Source organism: Dendrobates tinctorius, unplaced genomic scaffold (genome assembly GCF_039654945.1).
Source record: "Dendrobates tinctorius isolate UK_male_01 unplaced genomic scaffold, ASM3965494v1 ptg000091l, whole genome shotgun sequence".
NCBI lineage: Eukaryota > Metazoa > Chordata > Amphibia > Anura > Dendrobatidae > Dendrobates > Dendrobates tinctorius.
Genome location: NW_027361759.1, coordinates 12,334,257 through 12,353,909, shown reverse-complemented (window position 1 = coordinate 12,353,909; position 19,653 = coordinate 12,334,257). Strand labels below are relative to the sequence as shown.

The window sequence follows — 19,653 nt, the reverse complement described above, 5'->3', positions numbered from 1 at the left end:
ATGTGCAACTGTAGTCATAGGAACATTATCACACCCATTGACTTGCATTGGTGAGTCTCGACCAAGATACGACAACAATCGCAGCATGTTACTTTTTTTTTTTCCTCAGTCTGATTTCAGATGATAAAAACATTGGAAAATAACATTGGTCAGAGTGCAATTCGTATTTTTATTGGATTGCACTCGTCGGTTTTTCTCGCAGGTGAGTATGATCCCTTAAAATGACAAAAGTATTCTCTGGCAGGCATTACCACCTTTTCCCAAAAACAAGAGATTCTATTATTATTTTTGGTTTATGGTGGTTGTCAGATGAGGAATTAGTTTGGTTTATTAATGATATTACAATCGATTAGATGGTAAAGGGTGGCTAGAAAAAACAATAAATCGTCCATAATAAATGCACATGTACCTGACACATTCCATGTAAATGGGTATTCCGGTAAAAAGGAATGGCCCTCCACAGTGATGATCGTCGGGGTCTTAGTGGTCAGACCATCAGAATTGTGAAATTTTTTGTCCCCTGTTTGAGTGGAGTAGTAGACAAGCATCCATGTGGACACTCCATTAATATGGGAGTACTGGAAATAGATGAGTATCAGTACCTCTAGTAATTGGTGGAAACTGTCAGATAACCTAGCAGGGCTGTGGAGTCGGTAAGCCAAACCTGTGACTCCGACTCCGACTCTGACTCCTCAATTTCCCTTACACCGACTCCGACTCCGACTCCACGACTCCGACTCCCACACATATTGCTTATATTTAAGTGAAAAATTTATTGTAGTACAATGTGAACCTCAGACATTTAATCATTTTTATGATCCAATAATCAAGATATTTAGATAGAACAGAATATATATTGGTGTACTACCCGGTTTTCATTCTTTTTGGTACAGATACGATATGGATAGACAGATATGGATAAATGGATAGATAGAGCAGATTTCTAATCTGCTTTTGCTATTGAAAACATTATCTATGAGCTCAAAAACCTTTCAGGTGATGCAGTTTTTTAAAAAGATGATCAGCTTTTGCAGCTGAAAAACGTATCCTCAAAAAACACAGGAAAAACGCTGTGTGTGAATGTAGCCTTAGATCAGGAATAGAACAGCCATTTATAGGACATTTCATAACTTTCCCAAATTCCTATGAAAAATATTCAGCACATCCTGCATTGAATTACTGTACCCAATTTATTATATATTTTAGGAGTCGGAGTCGGTCCATTTTATACCGACTCCAACTCCGACTCCGACTCCACCAAAATGAGCACCGACTCCGACTCCACGACTCCGACTCCGACTCCACAGCCCTGTAACCTAGGTCCTATCCTGTGGAGATGTGATAACTTTTTCTTACTGGAATATCACATTAATGGAGGAAAAAAGCAGCCATTGTATTTTAAAGTAATGCAAACATCTCAGCATGAAGGAATAAAGAAAAGAGATTTTTAGGCCATTAATGCACACCTATGGGGTGAGAGAGCACTGCAATAAAAAGTCTAGGTGTAGTACTAAGGGTATTCTACTGTCATATCAGTAGAATGTGCAGTCATTTTGTGTTTGGTGGTCTTCCAGCCTCTGGTTCCGAGAGTGATTGGTTCTGCACTGCTGTTCTCTGCGCATTGGGTGGCGGGGGTGCCTCTATACAGGGGAAAATGGCAAGGGGGGTGTAATTTTACCAGTGCTATATGCCTTCTGTTCTCAGCCGTCTCATTGAATCTAAAAATAACATTCTGAAAATCAGTGAGATTTGTCACTTCCTTCCTACATACAAAACATGCATGCCTATTGGAATCATAGCGATGAAGGGTTTCTTCCCCCTTAGCAGAGAAGGAAGGGGCTCTATAATTAGTTACAGCATTTCAGACTATTGTTGTTCCAGAATTATGGCTGAACTGTTTATCGCGCTACGAATACGCTGACTGATTTACTTGGTGTTTGGCTCTGTCTTTCTGCAGTGGAGATAAAAATAATCCACTTTTGAGGACATCATGGCAGGAGCTTGGTAAATGCATTTCCATTAAATCCAGTACTGCTTGCTTGTTCCTCTTGAACACATCTTGACCAGCATTTCCACTAAGCTGATTTAAGCGGCATTCTGCTAAAAGCTTGTAACTTTTTTTATTTTTTTTATTTATAGAAGTATTGCATTTGAATCTTGTTATAAGATGACTGTGGTCAAGGCTAAAAGATTAAGAAATTGCTGTATCTAGGTACTGTATTATACCAAGGCCTAAACTTTTTTTTTTTTTTTTTTTCTTAAAATGCTTCTTCTGCTCAAGCTGATATTTTATTATTGTTATGGCTGGGTTTTATTTGATAAATGTCAAGTTTGTGTAGTTTACCAATACTGTATTTGCATTCATTTGTGACAAGTTTAGAATTTACTTTAGACTGTATATGGCAAAAATTAAGAGACCACCACATCAAAACCCTGTCATGGGCTGCCCATTCTCCAGACATGAACCCCATTGAAAACCTCTGGAATGTAATTAAGAGGAAGATTGATAGTCACAAGCCATTAAACAAAGAAGAACTGCTTAAATTTTTGCGCCAGAAGGAGTGTGAAAGACTGGTCGCAAGCATGCCAAGACGCATGAAAGCTGTTTTTAAAAATCATGGCTATTCCACAAAATATTGATTTCTGAACTCTTCCTGAGGTAAAACTTTGTTGTTTCTAAATGATTATGGACTTGTTTTCTTTGCATTATTTGATAGCTGAAAGCACAGTTTTTTTTTTTGACCATTTTTCCTTTTCAGAAAACCCCCCAAAATGGATTGCTTGGCAGTTCGGAGACATGTTGTCAGAAGTTTGTAGACTAAAAGAACAATTTACATTTTACTCAAAAATATACCTATAAGGAGAAAAATCAGACAAACTGAACATTTGGAAGTGGTCTCTTAATTTTTGCCAGAGCTGTGTGTGTATGTATGCATATGTGTATGTGTGTGTGTGTATGTATGTATATATATATATGTGTATGGTGTGTGTATATAAATATATAGTGGCATGGAGACTGGTCATGTGATTGATGGGAAGAGTGTATCGCAGAGGTGGGTGGCCATGGGATGGAAGCCTTGGCGTGTTTTGCTCAGCAGATCTACTGCTAAGGGTTTTTGCTATGCATTGGGAGGCTTCCAGGTGACTTGGAGAGATGGGTGGGTCCAGTCACCTACATACCCACCCAAATGGTGTGTGTCTGAATACCCAAGATGAAGCCTGTATGTGGTTGTGTATGTTTAAGGACCTGCGGTGATGTCATGATCACTTGACCAGTGTATGGGATGTTACCTCACCTGTGGGTGTGGCTAGAGGTTACCTAATGGAACCTGTGTATTTGGCACATGTGGCAGTGCTGGCTAGTCTGAGCCAGAGGAAGGAGGGCTATGAGATACCTCCGGAGTGGACAGTCTGACAACCGTGAGTGTTACTGACTGGGGTCACTGAGCGACGTTTATGGGATATCTCTGAGAATAAGAAGCATTCGTGAACCTGTGTGGCTGACACCAACAGGTGGTATGCTGACCGGGGTCAGAAAGACTGTGTTTAGGCTATAGAGCCTGAGTAGCCCACAGGCCTGATGGAGCCAAGCCCTGTTTATGGACATTATTTTGTTTTTCCGGATCTAAAGGCTGTCTTACTTTGTGTTTGTGCTGCTGGGTTTATGGAGCAATAAACCCAGGTGAACTTTTAAAGAAAATTAGAGTCCTCCTGCGTGTTATATCGCTGCCGAGCAAGTATACCCCAACCCGCTAGTGATCGCTACGTCACAATATATATGTTATAAATATGCTATGCAGGCTGCTCATAGTAGCACATGCAACATGCGGCTTAGTGTTGTCATGTTGAAAAATAGCTCTTCGTACATTTTGGAGATATGGTTTTACCACTTGTTCCATGACCAAATAAGTAACACCAAGCTGTTAGTGTGCCGGAAATGAAGACTAGAAGAGTCCGGCTACCGTACATTATGACACCTCATATCATCATCCCCGGACTAAGACCAGTGCGACAATCCCTAATGAAGGTATTCCACTTCTCCCAAAGGCTATCATGCTGCAGAGCAAGACAGCAATGGAGGCTGGAATGGAAGGCTGTCCCTTTCAGCAATGAGTCCTCCAATGATAGCTGTTATGAATGGGTGACCGAGGAGGATAGCAGACCCAGGCTAAGCCACAGAAAACCAGAGAGGTTGGTAACTAAGCGGATGCAGACCCCTGATCCTGTCCACACAACTAGCAGTAGCCGTGGAGCGTGCATATGATGATCCTAGACGCCTCGGCACAGCCGGAGAGCTAACTAAGCCTAAAGCAAGAAAGTGGAAATCTAAACTGCCCCGGAGCAGACCCCAAAGGAATAGATAGCCCCCAAACATATATTGTCAGTGAGACAAGATGAAAACACAAACGCAGGCGGAAAAATAGACTGAGCAAACGATGGGCCCACACTGATTAGACAGGACAGGAAAGGAATGACACTGTCTGCAATCACGCAAAAAACCCTGGAAAAAGTCCAACACGTCTGATGCACAAAACCACTGAAGTCGCACGACTTTGCCCCCCACTATATCAGCACTCTGGTATATTCTGAAAGCAAAGCAAAAAGAGACCAATATAAAAGGGGACAAAACAAACTGGCACGTGCAGTAACATATGGGCAGTGATTCAGCACAGCCCCAGCCGGAGCTAGCTGACCCACACAAAGCAGAGATAAACAAAACCAGATCAAATGCAAACAGAATAGCAAATGAACCACTTAGCTGAACATGCAGGGAAAGAGCAGGAGACATCAGACCTCAGGAGGCACTGGAAGAAAATCACCAGCAGGGATAGAGGGAGTCAGCCGTCTTAAATCCCAATCAGAAACCCCAGATCTCCATTCATCTTCCTCATCATCAGGTGGCAAGCCTCTGTCAATCAGATCAGCTCCACTACCTCCAGTAACCACCAGAGGGAGCCCAGAAAGAGAATTCACAACAGATAGCTGAAGATTGGTACAAAGATCACGTGAGCAACGCCATGAAGATGTCTTCACAAGGGAACATTATAACTGCTTCCAAAATTATTATGCAAATTGTATTTAAGTGTCATAAAGATGTCATTTTTTTGTTTTTCCAATAAAGTCATGGATGGTACTGTATCTCAGGGCTCCTTAGATCACTGAAATCAATCTCAAACATCTGTGATTTATTAGTTTGGCCCGTTAGCCCAATTAAAGGAAAACTACAGAATTAAGAAGGGCAAGCCACATTAATAAGCAGACTACAGGTTTCAAGCAATATGGGAAAGAAGGATCATTTTGGTGCCAAAAAATCCGAGATGGTGGAATGCCTTTGACAAGGTATGAAAACATTAGATATTTAATGAAAACTTATGCGTGATAATCGTAACTGGAAAGAGATTTGTGGCTGATACAGAGAACAGACGGATTTGTGCCGATAAAGGCTTAATGAGGAAGGTTTCTGCAAGAAAAAAATCATTGGATTAAGAGCAGCTGCTAAAATACCATTATATATTTGCAAACAGGTATTTTTGGTGCCTCTGGAGTCCCGCAAACCTCAAGATGTACAATCCTCCAGAGGATTGCAATTATGCATAAACCTACTATTCTGCTCACAAGCAGAAACTGTTGCAGTAGGTCCAGACATACGTGAACAATAATCTTAAAACAATCTTGTTTACTCATCAGCGCCTTGCAGTCCTGGATGGGCCAGATGTATGGAGTAGTGGATGGCCAACATGTCACAATAAGGCTAGGAGGTCAGCAAGGAGTCATGTTTTGAGTCGGAATCATGGGGAGAGAGCTGATAGACCCCATTAGGGTCCTTGAAGGTGTGAAAATGACCTCAGCACAGTATATAGAATTTCTGACTTTTTGTACAAAAGAAGAACCATGCCATCCATAGAAAAATTGTCTTTATGCATGACAATGCGTCATCTCATGCTGCAAAGAAAACCTCTAGTACGTGGCTGGTGTAGAGAAGCTCCTGACATGGCCACCATCTTCCCCTGACCTCAACACTATTGAGAATCTTTAAGGTATCCTCAAACAAAAGATCTATGAGGGTGGGAGATAGGTCACATAAAAGCAGCAGCTCTGGGAGGCTATTCTGACATCCTGCAAAGAAATTCAAGCAGAAACTACCCAAAACGTTACAAGTTCAATGGATGCAAGACCTGTTAAAGTGATATCAATTAAGGGGTCCTATGTTATCATGTAGCTTGGCCTGTTAAGATGTTTTTGATTGAAAAAGCTTTTGATTTCAGTAAATGGGACCTCTTAATGCTGCGAATTTAACAAATGTCCATCTTCCGTTCTTTACAACTTATAAAATCTTTGGAAATTGTTGAGCATAATAATTTGGATCCACAAATTGAGTTTTTTTTAGATTTGAAAAAAAAAAATACTTTTATCATAGGGAGGTTTATCCAATAAAATTTGATTGATACTCTAATAGTTGATGATTTGAACATTATACTGACTCTTTTGCATTGACCATTTGGAAAATAAGCAAAACATATATGTCTATAATATTCCCACTGATAATTACTAATCTAACAAACATAGTCTGCTATTCCAGAGCCGTGCGCCACTTACCATATGATCGGGCTGGCAAATGAACTCTCTGCATTGTGCAAGAGTGTTATGCTGCCCTCTACTGGTTACAGCTGGAAAAAACTTTTCATGCCTCCCTGCCACAGGACTCGCAGAGATGAGAAAGTGGGCTAGGTAGCCAGTGTACGCTACTGGGCTTTTGTCTTGACTGTATTTAAAAAGCACATTAGTCTATGATTTCGAGTAACTATGTATCCGTGTGTGCATGTGAGTGTGTGTGTGTGTGTGTGTGTGTATATAGAGAGAGAGAGATCTATTTATAGATGTATATGTAGAGAGAGAGATTTGTGTGTGTAATTGAGTCCCAGGGCAAGTGGTTGGGATTGCTATATTTCCCTAAGATTCCTCCTTTGTGCATTCTCAATAGTATATATCTCATCTAAGTAAAGCTGGGTGAGCTATAAGGAGTCCAGGAGGGTGGGATATGTCTTTCACAGTATAGCACATTGTAGGGAATGTTGCTGGGCTGCTCCAGTGTCAGTGATCAGTGCGGAAGTGTAGGAATAGGGTGTTTAGGGAGCGCTCTCTGTGGGATAGCTAGTGCTGTCAGTCAAGCTCAAGGGCAGTGCTAGATATACAAATAGGAGGGTGTAACTGTGCCCCGAGACCTTGGCCGCGCCAAGTATGGCCACCCCAAGGATGCACCGAAATGCCCTGAGTTACATAGGGATTAAAAGTCAATTTTTCAGCAAGTACAACTCTAAAACATATGTTGATGGCATCATTTTTGTAGGGGCTATGTCCCTTATATAAACATTTGAGTAGCTGCTTTTAACTCCCTTTTAACCTCTTTACATTAATCTCTTCCCAGTGTCCAGTTTCTCCTATGAAGATGCACACAGTTAGGAAGTGTCTGAGGATTAATCCTACTAATTCTCTTGTATCTCTTCCCCCCTCAGCCCTGGGGCTCTATACTAAGGAACTGGAACTTTTTAGCAGTGACTCATCCAGGCTACATGGCTTTTTTAACCTATGATGAAGTCAAGGCGCGTTTACAGAAGTACAGCACTAAGCCAGGAAGGTAAATCCTAAGTTAATTCGCCTCCCTTTTGATAAATTGTGTTATCTGTTCATATTTCTATGTGTAGTCACTTCTAATCAGTTGTTTTCTGTGCCTCTCAGTTACATTTTTAGACTAAGTTGCACAAGACTGGGACAGTGGGCTATCGGCTATGTGACCAGTGATGGGAATATCCTACAGACAATACCTCATAACAAACCCCTGTTTCAAGCTCTGATTGACGGCAGTCGAGAAGGATTGTAAGTGCATATTATGGTGGTTTCTAATTTTGAACAGCGTTTAAGAAACTGTCAAACAACCATTATGTTGTGTCTTGTCTGAACTAATGATTACGTTCCCCATTTCTACCAAAATATCAAACCATATGGGCAGTGGCTAGAAATCTAGGCCATTAATTTACTAAAATCGTTACAGTTAAACGAGGTGTATATTTTTATGGTAAACACAAAGCAAAAACTGAGGGAAAATAATAAGACACGAAGTATAAAAGATAATGGTACAATAACACAATGTTAGGAATAACAGATGACAATCCGAGTGAAGAAGAGTTTTGGGTTTGTAGCAGTAATAATGAACAAATTCAACATTTTTGATGGAAAAATTGGGGACGGCTGGGTAATGAGACACCTCAGGGAAACTGCATTCCCTCTTTTAAGTCCATGGACTCCATCGGGCTTAGCTGGTATTCATCAAGCCATGGGTCCGCCACTGATTGCATGTGGAGCAATTTTTGCCATGGATGCTCTGAATAACTTTGCAGAACCTACAGACACTGAGTAAAATGGGATCCATAGGGCAGAGCTTATGTCTATAGTGCAGCAGATCCAGCGCTTTGTTGTGATTTTTCTGTTACCGATGTGAGCAGAGCCCCACTCTCTGCCTCTTCAGTTACACATGTTGTTTGCCGTGTTTTAATCTCCCTTGTAAAACTGTCTGTTGACGTTCTGTCTTTTATCGGCTCCTCGTTCTCTTTTGCCATGTCTTCTTCATTATTGATCGTGGAGCTATAAACACTCATGAGCTTGTGGCAGCTCATGTCATAATCCTCAGATTAAAAATGCCGGGGAATTTGTTTGAACACAGATTAGCTAGAGAATGTTCGTGCTTATAGCCAGAGATGCTTTGCTGTAGACAAGTTTTGGATCATTTCATTCCTCTCACGTGCCAATTTTTTTTTTTAAAGATATAGTTGCCCTTTCTCGACCAATGACACACCAAGTTCTTCATGAAAATGATGCTTTTAGGAAACAAATCATGGCTTCTCATCTGAGTGATGAGACCCAAATTGCATTTCTATTCTTATGTAAAAGGAAAGTTTTAAATCGGGAAGTCCTAGAAGCTTGTATATCCCTTCCTGGAACATTAAAAACCATAAAGTCTCAAGAATAGGTGTCTTCTAGTGCATGCATACAAGGCATGGTTGGGCAGGGTCACTTTCTATAGATTAATGATCAAAAGTGACATTTAAGTCATTTTAGTCGTTTATACTGTCCCCAAACAAATCTTTAAAAAAACATATACCGTATATAAGAATTCATCTCTGTATCTCTTATGTACATGTGGTCCGTCATTTTTCCTGAACAAGTTCTTGTAAGTTCAAAACAGTTAGAATAAAAACCACAATATATTTATTAAATTCAATCTCGAACTGACATATTTTCAACCATTCAGATGAACTGAGGATGTCCACGAATATTTCTTCCAACTCAATACTTTTTTTTTTTATCTCCGTGGAGTATCCCTTTAAGTTGTCTGACACATTTGTGGCAGGCTTCAAACACAACTCTTGCCACGGAACTCAAGATTTGTTTGGGGACAGTATAAACGTCTAAAATGACTTAAATGTCACTTTTGATCATTAATCTGTATGTTTTATTTTCCTTTTATATTATTTTGAGGCTATGTGCCCACGTAGCGTTTTAAAAAGCACAATGAAAACTGGACTCCTTCCCAGAAATCGCGCGTTTTTTCCCCGCGCGATTTCACCGCGATTTTCTCAAGCACTTTCCAAGCGATTTGAAGCATCGCTTGGAAAGTGATTGACAGGTTGGTCACACTCGGCAAACATAGTCTATGCGGCATCAATAGTAAAAGATAGAATGTTAAAAATGATAAAAAAATAAAAAATCGGGGTATATTTACCTTCCTACGTCCCGCGCTGCCATCCCGGGCCTCAGCGTTCCCAGGGATTCCTTGCGAGACCTGTGATGACGTTGGTCTCGCGTTACTATAGCGATCTCGCGAGACCGCTAGAGTCACGCGAGACTACGTCATCACATGACCTTGCCGCAAGGCATTACTGGGAACGCTGCGGCCCGGGATGACAGCGCGGGACGTCGGAAGGTAAATATACCCCAATTTTTTATTCTTTTTTTTACAGGGGTATGGTACCCAGGGCCTGGAGGACAGTCTCCTCTCCTCCACACCGTGGGTACCAACCGCACATGAGACGCTTAACTTCCCGCATGGTGGGCATAGCCACATGCGGGAAGTAAGCGATTCTCATGCATTCCTATGGGTACGGAATCGCGGCAATTCTTTGCGATTCCGCACAAAAGAATGATCATGCTGCGATTTTTTTCGCGATGCGATTCTGCCGCGGAAAAAAGCGCAGCATTAGCACAGCATGTGCGGAATTCCATAGGAATGCATGGGGGGCGTTCTGTACACGATTTTTAAACGTTTTCGCAGCGTTTTCGCGCCGAAAATCGCGGCAAAAAACGCTTAAAAATCGCATCGTGGGCACACAGCCTAAGCAGGTATTAATTATAGGTTGAATAGTTATAAAAGGACTTATATATGTTATGTTTTAATGTGAATTTTGGATCTTATTGTGCTTATATGATGCAATGTATCAGATGCAATCACAGTGAAATTTGACATAACCTGAATTGTCAGGTGGTACACTTGGTGCCTAGATTAAAAAAAACACATACCGTATATAAGAATTCATCTCTGTATCTCTTATGTACATGTGGTCCGTCATTTTTCCTGAACAAGTTCTTGTAAGTTGTTTAGCAAAAATGTTTAGATCTAGAACCCAAACTTTTCTGGTTAAAAAAAAAAATGCAGCACATTAGTGGTTTTTTTTGTTTGTTTTTTTTACCAGAGAAGCATGGGTTCTAGACCTACACATTATAAGCCATGAAGCCTATATGTTACTGACCTCGGGGACACCCTATATTCTGTGCTGGTTTTCCCTTGCATGCACAATCAATTAGAAACCTCTAAAACGAACAGGGGAAGTCATAAAGACTCCACTTTCCTTATTCCAAACTTTCACACAATAGTTTCTTTCAGACGTCACAAAACTCCGTCCATGTAGCTCAGATGTGTAGTCTTTGGGCCACGGTATCCTCAATTCTTCACTTAATCCAAGCACAGACAATAGCCCAATGTGTTCCGCTACTATCTTTTTTCCACTGTTGAAATACAGCATAAGAAGGTTCCCTGACAATAAAATTGCACCGCGACACACAATGTTTCGGGGAAAATGCTCCCTTCCCCAAGCAGGCTGATGGCAATATCCCATGTCTTTTTGTAAAATAGCTCACTTGTGTATACTAATAGGCCTATCTGATTGGTTCTTCTACATAAATATGCCTTTGTGTTAGACTTCAATGCAACATACCCACATTATAGGAATACTTTCAAGTTATATGTTTCATTAATTCTCTTTGGACTAAGCATATCTAAATGCTGAATCTATCATGTTTCTGTACAATAAGTCTTACCATTGTTTCACCTGTCGCTACCACCTCCTCCAGTAGTTATTGTCTTAATTCAGGTTCATTGAGTTTGAATCATATTTAAACGCGATATAAGTTTTCACTGGAAAGTAATGTGTAAAGTATTTCTGTTCATGGTTGCCTTCACCATTTAACACGTACAGTATATAGGGATCTGAACTTTCACATGGACCATGAGTTGAGTCTATGGAGTTGTTGCTGGTCAGTGGAGCAACCTGGCAGGGAAAGCTTAGGTCGCTGGGTTAGAACCAAGAGGTAAGGATAAGGAACACAATCGTCAGCCAGAAGAATAGTCAGAATAGGTTAAGTTGAACTTATAATTGGCAATGGGAGACAATGATTTTCAGGAATTTGTATGGTGATCAACCACGATAAAAGGTTCACAGCAGAGAGTTAATACTAACAAAGATAGCAACTAACCACCAAAGAATTAAACAGTCCTGTCGCCTGGGGCCTTAAGTGGCAATGGAGATGGCAGGTACCAACATGGATGTTATGTAATGATTGTGAAATCTGTTTTGGATGTGAAGCTATGTCAGGAGGATCATTTTTTTTACTACCGTGTGTTATCTGTTTCACTTTTAAATCCATCATGTTCCTCACATATTAAGAACCAATCAGATATATATATATATATATATATATATATATATATATATATATATATATATATATATACAGTATATATATTTGACCTGAATTAGAAAAGGAGGTGTAAAATATCATAATGTCATTTTTGGGGAAAAAAATGTGTCTGTCTTAGTATATTGTGTTATATATGTGCACAAAGATGCTAGATTTTAATACTATGGCTGTAGAAAGATGCACATTGGTGGGGTATACCGTGAACTGCTGATTTTATGGTCTCTGTTCCATTATGGATGTGAAATTTGCAAAACGTGTCCAGATTTAAAGATCAAGATATTTTTTATGAATGTTTACGTCAGCTATAAAAAATAATTGATCTTATAAAGAAGTTTGTAGACAATGGCCTTCATGTGTCACTATCTCCTAATACTGTGTAGTTTATTATGGCGCAGTCACCTGGAGTACTTTTTATTCATTCACCCACATTGTTAATAGACAGTGCAGGCTGACTAAAGGTTTCATTTGATCCTTTTTTGCTATATAAACAGCAATTTATAATGATACGTGTTTGTGCACGAGATCAAAAAGATATTTATTTTCTGGATTTAAACTGCATGTTGAAAGTAGAAGCTGACATAGTTTATCAGCAAAAGTAATCATTCCATTTCCTGGTTGGAAGATGTCCCGATCATGTACAATGTAGCAGAAATATCAAAGATCTTATCACAATGTGAAATAAATTGTACTTGGCTTCTGAAGTGACAGACTTGTGTTGGCAACTGGGACTGCTTGAATTGCTGAATAGCGCGCTGGAAGTGTAACTGATGCCATACTCCTCTTGTTTCTGTAACATATGTAGATTTTCAATCTTGAATGTAATCTGCGTAATTGGGTGCACTCCTAGGTAAGGGGGGATTAACTGTTTCACTGCCAGGAGAATTGTCAAACTTCTGCCATAAAAAAACTAAGTTATAATAATAAAAAAAAAAGTTAGGGGACCTGAAGGCAGATCTGCTGGATTGTGAGATTGCCCTAATACTTTACAATCATCTACACCTTCTGGTAATTGGGTAAAATTCTGAACAGTAGTGCCTGAGACGCACAATACTACCTAAAAATAAAGATGGGCACAGTTCATACATACCACCCTGTCTGCATTGGGATCTGTATTTTGTCTGTGGTCATTATATGAAAACAGGTTTTACCTCTCCTTCATTGCAGAATAGTACCTTTTTGTGTAACAGAGGGCAATGAACTACCGATCATAATGTTTTTCACGTTTGGACATTTCTGTAACATAGCAGATGAGGGTTTGGGAAAAGTATTTTCAGACTTTTATCGTTGTGTAGCCTATGATGTAATATTTCTTAGTACCTCTAGCTGTGGATTGTAGGTCAGCACCAGCGGTACACAATAGTTTTCGTCTTTTTCTCTATAGAGTATATATTATGAACAACTCAAAATTTTTACTGCATCTTATAATGTTTTAACCTACTTCGTAGTCACTTTAGATATTGCCATATGAATAGCGCCTTGATTAAATGCAAACTAGCTGTCGCTGATTGTCATTTGCACTCATATGTAATATAATTACAGTCATGGCCGAACGTGTTGGCACCCTTGTAATTATTCTAGAAAATTAAGTCTTTCTCCTAGAAAAGTGTTGCAATTACACTTTTTCTTAAACACATGTTTATTTCCTTTGTGTGTATTGGAACAACACACCCACAAAAAAGAAGCAAAGGCAAATTTGACATAATTTCACACAAAACCACAAAAGTGGGCTGGACAAAATTGTTGACAAATATCTGAAATTGTGGGTAAACAACTTTCTTTCAAGCATGTGCTTTTGGTTTAAACTTACATGTAGCAAGTAAGAGGTGTGGGCAATATGAAGTGTCTGAGATCCAAAATTGTTGAATAATATCAACAATATCAAGGTTAAAAGCCCATCTCCAGAGAGCTTAGGCTGATTTCACACGTGGCGTTTTTTTCGCGTTTCCGTGGCGGTTTTAACCGTGCGATTTTGCCGCGAAAAATAAGCATCCCATGCATTCCTATGGGATTCCGCAATGCTGTGCTAATGCGGCGGAATCGCTTCCCGGTAAAAAACGCAGCATGCTCATTAATTTCGCGGAATCGCGGTGATCCCGTACCCATAGGAATGCATTGTTCTGCTTACTTTCCACATGTGGCTGTGCACACCATGCGAAAAGTAAGCAGAACATTTGCGGATGGTACCCACGGTCCGGAGGAGAGGAGACTGTCCTCCGCGCTTTGGGTACCATATCCCTGTAAAAAATAGAATTTTAAAATAAAAAATATTGTTATTCTCCCCTTCCGACGTCCCGCGCAGCCTTCCCGCCTCTCTCCACGCTCACGGTCCCAGTAAGCCTTTGTGAGCCATGATATCCGTTCTCGCGGGATCGCGAAGTCTCGCGGTCATTTGCGCGACGTCATCGCGAATGACCGCGAGACGTCGCGATCCCGCAAGAACGGACGTCATCGCAGTAATTCTCGCAAAGAATTACTGGGACCGGGAGCGTGGAGAGAGGCGGGAAGGCTGCGCGGGACGTCGGAAGGTGAGAATAACAATTTTTTTTTTATTATTATTTTTTACATTCTATCTTTTACTATTGATGCCGCATAGGCGGCCTCAATATTAAAAAGTTGGTTACACTCGTTAAACACTATGTTTGACGAGTGTGACCAACCTGTCAATCAGTTCTCCAAGCGATGCTCCAGATCGCTTGGAAAACGCTAGCAATTCCGCAAGCTAATTACGCTTGCAAAATGCTAGTTTTTCCGTGGGAAAATCGCTGGAATTTAAAATGCGATTTTCCCGCGGAATGGAATTCCGGAATTCTCGCGGTAATTTCCGTGAGAGTTCCGTTACGTGTGAACCCAGCCTAAATGTTCCTTTATCCACGGTACATAAAATCAAGAAGTGTATAACCCATGGCACTGTAGCTAATCTTACTGGACATGGACGGCAGAGAAAAATTGCAACACAGGATAGTCCGTATGGTGGGTAAGCAGCCCCAATGAAGTTCCTAAGAAAGTCAAAGTTTCCTGCTGGCTCAGGGTTCATCAGTGTCAGCGCAAACTATCCATCAACATTTGAATTAAATCGTGTTCTATAGCTGGAGACCCAGGGGGACCCCACTACAAACACAGGGATATAGGAAAGCTAGACTGCAGTTTGCCAAAATGTATGTGAGTAAGGCCTCCGTCAAAGTGTGCAAAAAACGGATCCTGCGCAGATTGTAAAAAACATGCATCAGATCCGTTTTTTTTGAGGGATCCGTTGCAGCAGCTGTATGAATTTAAAGGAATATAATTCGAGAGAGAGAATTTTTATGTGCCAGAATGGAAAAAGCAGCACATATCCTTAAAAATGGAATCCGGCGACGGATTCCATCTTTTGACGGACAGCGACGGATCCTGCGCCTATAGGCTTCCATTATAGCCAACGACGGACGGCGCTGGATCAGTCGCTGTTCGACTTTTTGACGTACACAAAAAACATTCCTTTGTCCGTCGTCTCCGGCCGACGGACAAAGATTTTCCAACGGATCCGACGAATGATGGATGAAATGTGCGGCCATCCGTCGCTAATACAAGTCTGTGAGAAAAAAACGGATCCAGCGGCATAATTCGCTAGATCCGTTTTTTTCAAAAAACAACGGATTGTGACTGATGGTAAAAAACTGATGTGTGAAAGAGGCCTAAGCTAATTTCCTTCTGGGAAAGTGTCTTGTGGACAGATGAGACCAAGATAGGGCTTTTTGGTAAAGTACATCATTCTACTGTTTACCAAAGGCAGAATGAGGCCTACAAGGAAAGAAACACAGTACCTACAGTCAAATATGGTGGAGTTTAAAGATGTTTTGGGTTTTTTTTTGCTTACCCTGGCACAGGGTACCTTGACTGTGTGTAACACATTATGAAATCTGAAGATTATCAAAAGATTTTGAGTCGCAGTGTAGTGCCCAGTTTCAGAAAGCTGGGTTGGCATGGGTCTTTCAGCAGGACAATGACCCCAAACATTCTGCAAGAAGCACCCAGAAATGGATGGAAACAAATAGCTGGAGACTTCTGAAGTGGCAATGAGTCCTGATCTAAATCCTATTGAACACCTGTGGACAGATCTTAAAATTGTTGGGAGAAGGCACCCTTCAAATATGAGAGACCCGGAGAAGTTTGCAAAAGAAGTGTGGTCCAAAATTTCAGTTGAGAGGTGTAAGAAGCTTGTTGATGATCATAGGAAGCGATTGATTTTAGTTATTTATTCCAGTTTGTGTGCAACCAATTTTGAGGGTGCCAACAATTTTGTACGGCCCATATTTGTGGTTTTGTGTAAAATTAGGTCCACTTTGCCGTTTTTTCTTTTTTGTTTTTTTTTCTTCCTATGCACGCAAAGGAAATAAACGTGTATAACAAAACGTGCAACTGCAATTATTTTGTGGGGGAAATACGTCATACTTCTTTTTCTGGAACAAGTTCAGGGGTGCCAACACAATTGGCTATAACTATATATATATACAGTGCCTACAAGTAGTATTCAACCCCCTGCAGATTTAGCAGGTTTACACATTCGGAATTAACTTGGCATTGTGACATTTGGACTGTAGATCAGCCTGGAAGTGTGAAATGCACTGCAGCAAAAAAGAATGTTATTTCTTTGTTTAATTTTTTTTTAAATTGTGAAAAGTTTATTCAGAGGGTCATTTATTATTCAACCCCTCAAACCACCAGAATTCTGTTTGGTTCCCCTAAAGTATTAAGAAGTATTTCAGGCACAAAGAACAATGAGCTTCACATGTTTGGATTAATTATCTCTTTTTCCAGCCTTTTCTGACTATTTAAGACCCTCCCCAAACTTGTGAACAGCACTCATACATGGTCAACATGGGAAAGACAAAGGAGCATTCCAAGGCCATCAGAGTCAAGATCGTGGAGGGTCACAAGACTGGCAAGGGGTACAAAACCCTTTCCAAGGAGTTGGGCCTACCTGTCTCCACTGTTGGGAGCATCATCCGGAAGTGGAAGGCTTATGGAACTACTGTTAGCCTTCCACGGCCTGGACAGCCTTTGAAAGTTTCCTCCCGTGCCGAGGCCAGGCTTGTCTAAAGAGTCAAGGCTAACCCAAGGACAACAAGGAAGGAGCTCCGGGAAGATCTCATGGCAGTGGGGACATTGGTTTCAGTCAATACCATAAGTAACGTACTCCACCGCAATGGTCTCCGTTCCAGACGAGCCCGTAAGGTACCTTTACTTTCAAAGCGTCATGTCAAGGCTCGTCTACAGTTTGCTCATGATCACTTGGAGGACTCTGAGACAGACTGGTTCAAGGTTCTCTGGTCTGATGAGACCAAGATTGAGATCTTTGGTGCCAACCACACACGTGACGTTTGGAGACTGGATGGCACTGCATACGACCCCAAGAATACCATCCCTACAGTCAAGCATGGTGGTGGCAGCATCATGCTGTGGGGCTGTTTCTCAGCCAAGGGGCCTGGCCATCTGGTCCGCATCCATGGGAAGATGGATAGCACGGCCTACCTGGAGATTTTGGCCAAGAACCTCCGCTCCTCCATCAAGGATCTTAAGATGGGTCGTCATTTCATCTTCCAACAAGACAACGACCCAAAGCACACAGCCAAGAAAACCAAGGCCTGGTTCAAGAGGCAAAAAATCAAGGTGTTGGAGTGGCCTAGTCAGTCTCCTGACCTTAACCCAATTGAAAACTTGTGGAAGGCGCTCAAGATTAAAGTCCACATGAGACACCCAAAGAACCTAGATAACTTGGAGAAGATCTGCATGGAGGAGTGGGCCAAGATAACTCCAGAGACCTGTGCCGGCCTGATCAGGTCTTATAAAAGACGATTATTAGCTGTAATTGCAAACAAGGGTTATTCCACAAAATATTAAACCTAGGGGTTGAATAATAATTAACCCACACTTGTATGTTTAAAATGTATTAAAATTTAACTGAGCAACATAACTTTTTGGTTTGTAAGATTTATGCATCTGTTAATAAATCCTGCTCTTGTGTGAAGTTTGAAGGCTCTAACTTATTTGCATCTTATCAAACCTGCTAAATCTGCAGGGGGTTGAATACTACTTGTAGGCACTGTGTGTATATATATATATATATATATATATATATATATACATACATACATACATACATACATACATACATACATACACACATACACACCTACACACATACATACATGCATTCATATATAATTGTCAGAAAGACAAGTAGCACAGGGTTAAAACCTAGCAATGGAGGTCCTGATTAGTGCACCTGGCTAGCTACAGTGAGAAGCAAAAGTGTAACAACCACAAAACTAATCACATGCAAAATAGTTGCAAATCAAATTTACAGTGGGGGAAATAAAGATTTGATCCTTTGCTGATTTTGTAAGTTTGCCCACTGACAGACATGAACAATCTATAATTTTAAGGGTAGGTTAATTTTAACATTGAGAGATAGAATATCAAAAATAAAATCCAGATTATCACATTGTATAAATTACATAAATTTATTCGCATTTTGCAGTGAGAAATAAGTATTTGATCCCTCTGAGAAACAAGACTTACACTGGGTTCAGAAGGTATTCAGACCCCTTTAAATTTTTTACTCTTTGTTTCATTGCAGCCATTTGGTAAATTCAAAAAAGTTCATTTTTTCTCTCATTAATGTACACTCTGCACCCCATCTTTACTGAAAAAAAATAGAAATGTAGAATTTTTTTGCAAATTTATTAGAAAAGAAAGACTGAAATATCACATGGTCATAAGTATTCAAACCCTTTGCGCAATATTGAGTAGAAACACCCTTTTGAGCTAGTACAGCCATGAGTCTTGGGAATAATGCAACATGTTTTTCACACCTGGATTTGGGGATCCTCTGCCATTCTTCCTTGCAGATCCTCTCCAGTTCCATCAAGTTGGATGGTGAACATTGGTGGACAGCCATTTTCAGGTCTCTCCAGAGATGCTCAATTGGGTTTAGGTGAGGGCTCTGGCTGGGCCAGTCAAAAATGGTCAGAGTTGTTCTGAGGCCACTCCTTTTGTTATTTTAGCTGTGTGCTTAGGGTCATTGTCTTGTTGGAAGGTGAACCTTCAGCCAAGTCTGAGGTCCAGAGCACTCTGGAAGAGTTTTCATCCAGGATAGCTCTGTACTTGGCCGCATTCATGTTTCCTTCAATTACAACCAGTCACTCTGTCCCTGCAACTGAAAAACACCCCCATAGCATGATGCTGCCACCACCATGTTTCACTGTTGGGATTGTATTGGGCAGGTGATGAGCAGTGCCTGGTTATCTCCACACATACCTCTTAGAACAGTGTTCCTCAACTCCAGTCCTCAAGAGCCACCAACAGGTCATTGTTGTGAATTCTCTTTCTGGTCTCCCTCTGGTTATTACTGAAGGTAGTGGAGCTGGTCAGATTGACAGAGGGGTTGCGAGTTCTATTTCTGGTCTCCCTCTGGTGGTTACTGGAGGTAGTGGAGCTGATCTGATTGACAGAGGCTTGCCACCTGATAATGAGGATGACGATTGGAGATCTGGGGTTTCAGATTGGGATTTAAGACGGCTGACTCCCTCTAACCCTGCTGATGATTTTCTTCCTGTGCCTTCTGAGGTCTGATGTCTCCTGCTC

At 40.8% G+C, this 19,653-nt stretch overlaps 1 protein-coding gene across 1 annotated transcript in view; it reads left to right on the top strand.

Annotated features, from left to right (window-relative positions):
* Window positions 1–19,653, top strand: part of CBLB (Cbl proto-oncogene B) — a 306,980-nt gene that overhangs the window by 176,698 nt on the left and 110,629 nt on the right. Inside the window, exons 5-6 of the mRNA XM_073586244.1 lie at window positions 7,515–7,636; window positions 7,738–7,875. Of these exons, the coding sequence (XP_073442345.1) occupies window positions 7,515–7,636; window positions 7,738–7,875 (260 nt within the window). The remainder of the gene's footprint in view (window positions 1–7,514; window positions 7,637–7,737; window positions 7,876–19,653) is intronic.